General features: G+C 32.4%; 1 protein-coding gene across 1 annotated transcript in view; it reads right to left on the bottom strand.

The window, feature by feature from the left end:
* Positions 1 to 3,409: 3,409 nt before the first annotated feature.
* Positions 3,410 to 3,980, bottom strand: part of LOC107478675 (OVARIAN TUMOR DOMAIN-containing deubiquitinating enzyme 4-like) — a 10,087-nt gene continuing 9,516 nt past the window's right edge. Inside the window, exon 5 of the mRNA XM_016098806.3 lies at positions 3,410 to 3,693. Within this exon, the coding sequence (XP_015954292.1) occupies positions 3,525 to 3,693 (169 nt within the window). The 3' untranslated portion in view covers positions 3,410 to 3,524. The remainder of the gene's footprint in view (positions 3,694 to 3,980) is intronic.

Here is a 3,980-nt window from a genome sequence, read left to right as displayed (position 1 = left end):
CCTCCTATAGCTACACCTGAGTCTGAGCCAAAGCCAGAGCATGAGACTGAGCGGCTGGTGGCAGAGGCAGAAGCAGCAGAGGTAGCAGCTGAGGACACAGTAGTTGAGGCAGCTGACTAGCCAGTCCAGCAGCAAGCAGCTGAGACCACCACAGGACCGACCCATGACATCATCATTTACCAGCCACTACAGCACCACCGCAGAGTTAGACCCCCGATCCAATTTTTTGGCACGAAAGACCATGCAGCATTTAAGTGTGGGGGAGGATCTACTATTTTTTTGTGTAAAAATTCTCTCCTAAACACTTTAGCATTTAGTTACTTTACTTTTTATTATGCTTTTACGGATTTAGAGTACTTTACCTTATGCACTAGAAGTTAGTACTTTAGTAGTTGCATATATGTTAGTATGTTTATATCTTTAGCATTGCATCTTTATTTTGGTATATAGATATTGCACTTTTAGTTAATCGATATATACATATTTTGATTGTGATTGGATGATGTGAATAGCATAGCACTTAGTTTGATTTTGATCCTAATTGTGCATTTTGGTTTTTGAATGCGACAATTAGAAAAAGAACTAAGAATTTTGAAAATTTTTTGCATCCATCACAATATACATACATATAGGAAATAACTTTGGTGAAAAGCAACAAGAATTTTCAAGAATTTTATTTTGAGGGCATACCAATGAATTGATTTGGAAAATCCTTCTAACTTGCTTAAACTATTTTTGTGAAACATAGAAATAAGTTAAGAACAAAATACCTTGTGAGATTTGAGCCTATAATGAGTAGTTATATCTTATAACCGCAAATTTTGTTCATTGTGTGCTATATTTCTTCTATGATTGTAATCTTGATTGTGCTTGATTCTTTATTTTCAATAGTTGATGTTTGAATGCATTGAGCATGATTGAGGCTATTTTTAAACTCACTTACCACATAGACATACCCTTGTAACTACCATTGTTAACCTCCTTTGAGCCTTATTTATCCCATTGTTTGATTTTAGCACATTACAACCTTAAGCGAAAAACCATGATTTATCTTTATTGTAATTGATTAGCTTAGGTTGAGAAGTGTGTTTTATTTAAGTGTATGGGAATTTTGGAGGAACTTTGGTAGAAAAGATTGAAAGTATTTCGGGTACGCTTTGAAAATTTTAAAGTGGTTGCATTCATGTATAGAATTTTTAAACCATATGCATTTTAGTTTCTTGCTTTAAAAAAAAGAGAGAGAGAGAGAGAGAGAGAAAAGAGAAAAAGTGGGACAGAAGTCACCCTAAAGGGAAAAGGGAGCAAATAAATAATGCATATGTGTTATGAATGGAAAGCATATACATGAATGTGTGAGAAAGAAAATGATGGAAGGTTAGGTTGCATCTTTTGTTATTGGATTGATATAGGTTGAGTGGGTACTTAAACTGATCAAGGATTCAATCTTCCTAGTCCACTTAGCCATATTTATTCCACTTTAACCCTAACCCTATTACAACCCTATGAAGTCCTCATGATACTTGCATTCATACATCATACATTGTTGATGGTTAGATGAAAAGCAAATCATTGGAAGCATGATTAGAAGAGACTTGAGTGATTAAAATCTTAAACATCGAGTGATAGAGTGCATACACATTCAGGATGTTCGATCACTCAATTCTATGTTTTCACATTTCTTATCATGTATTCTTGCAAGTGCTTCATTTTGAAATTCAAATCAATTCTTGGAATTTTGAGTTACTTCATTGTTTAGCCCTATATGTTCATATTCTTGCTTGAAGATTTGTTTGTTTATTTTCACCAAACTCATAGGATAACTATAGTATATATAGTATACTTGCATTTAATAAATCATTACCCCTTTGATCTTTCTCCTTGTTTGAGTTAGCATGAGGACATACTATTGTTTAAGTGAGTGAAAATTGATGAGTCCCTATTTGATAAGATATTTTGACTTGATTTGAGTGGATTGTATCACATAAACTCACACTTATCCATTTAAATTGTATACTTTTGTGTTTTGTCCCTAGGTTGAACCTAAATGTGAAAACATGCATTTTTGTGCTTAAACTAACGATTTTAATTCCACTTTTATGCCATTCGATGCTGTGACATGTTTGTTGAGTGATTTCAGGTCCTATAGACAAGATTGGCTAAAAAAAGTGGAAGAAAGCATGAACAAGGGAGAACACATGAAGAAAACAAGGAGAAGCACACATAGTCAAGTGTGCGTACGAACAAGCATGTGTGCGTGCGCACAAGATGGAAATCAACTTGTGTGCGTGCGCACAACCCTCTGTGCGTACACACAGGTCCCTGCACGTGGATTCATTAATGAAACATATGATTTTCGATTTTGGGTCCTTTTGGCCTAATTTTGGAAGGATAGAAGCTAAATGGAGATGCTATATCAAAGGGAAATGAAGCCATATCAAAGCATGGGGTTTTAGATTAGGACTTAGAGTTCATTTTTACATTTTCCATAGTAGGAGTAGGAGTCGTGTAGATAGAATACTCTCTTAGGGTTTTATTTCATTTTCTATTTCTATTGTAGCATTTTGTAAGTACTCTTTAATTTCTCTTTAATTACATTACTTTTGCTATTTTGTCTTTTGGTTCAAGTTACTTTGTTTATAATTGCAATTTTAGTTTCTTGAAGTTTTTATTGATGAATTTAATGTTCCATGCTTTATATTTGTTTGGTTGAATGTTTCTTGAGTAGTTAGTTGACTCTTATTTCTATTGAGGTTAGCTTTTCACCAAGTGATTGGTGAGTTAGCTAGGATTTATGGATTAAGGTCAATTATGCTTGATTGACTTACTCATCGATGTTAGGGGTAGACGAAGCGAGATTGACTCATCATAGTTGCCATATTTGTGGTTATGACGATGATAGGATTCATTAACTCTCATTCCCAAGTCAAGGCTCTTTTACACATTTATAGCATTTTCATTAGTTTTGATCTTCCTTTCTTTTAATTGCATTAAATACCTTTTTGATCATGTTCTTTAGTTCTTTTATTACTTAGTTCTTTTAATCTTTTGTTCTTTGATTTCAAAACCTCGAATTTTTCTCACAACCGAAAATGTTGACACCTTAATTGCATTGTCTTAAGGAGAACGACACGATGTTAAAAGACTCTCTGTTATTTTTATTATTTGAATTTTAAGCTTTGATTAGGAGGGTTACTTGTCGGTTCGGACTATGCTACCGACGAAGAGATTGTTTTGCTAAATTTCCAAACCGTCGTTTCTCTCCTCATATCACTGCACGTAACAAAATTAATGATAATATAAAAATTTAAAATGTATATAAATATGAGTTACTGAAATATAATCTTATTGATTTTTATTTTTTACAGCAAAATAAGTTATTGGAATTTAACTATTAATCGGTAAAATTAAGTTTTATAAAAAATATATATATATAATGGCACTGGTGATGGGATAGATATATAACAGGGATCTTAATAATTCACTAATCACATACATATGATATATGCAGCTTATCAAAGTTGTAATCATTTCTGCGAATATGTAGTGTTACTGGAATTGTTGAAGGCATCATAATGGCCATAACCGTGATAGATAACACGAATTGGGTTATCCTTACCATACTCTTGACCATATTCAGCTATTACTTTAAGATTCTTGGATTTCTTATCCTCCATCACCACTGTTATAGGCATCCTATAACCACAACACATATATCAATTACATCAACATATAATTCTACCTTACCAATTACCATCACTTATAGTTTGCTTATACATATATTAGAAATAAAAGCATATTTTATCCTCATATAATTTTAGCATAAAATAGGAAAAAATAAGTATGTTAAAAGATAAATATTTAACTAGAAAAGAAAATGAAATATTAATATTAGAGTCATTATAAATTAGAAAGTGAATATTGTCTCTATCCTATTATATGTTATTCTCAAATTACTCCTAATTTTTATAGATCTTTTCCAT

This window comes from Arachis duranensis, chromosome 3 (assembly GCF_000817695.3).
Source record: "Arachis duranensis cultivar V14167 chromosome 3, aradu.V14167.gnm2.J7QH, whole genome shotgun sequence".
Lineage (NCBI taxonomy): Eukaryota > Viridiplantae > Streptophyta > Magnoliopsida > Fabales > Fabaceae > Arachis > Arachis duranensis.
The sequence above is the reverse complement of the archived record's forward strand: the minus strand, read 5'-3'. Positions and strand labels throughout refer to the sequence as shown.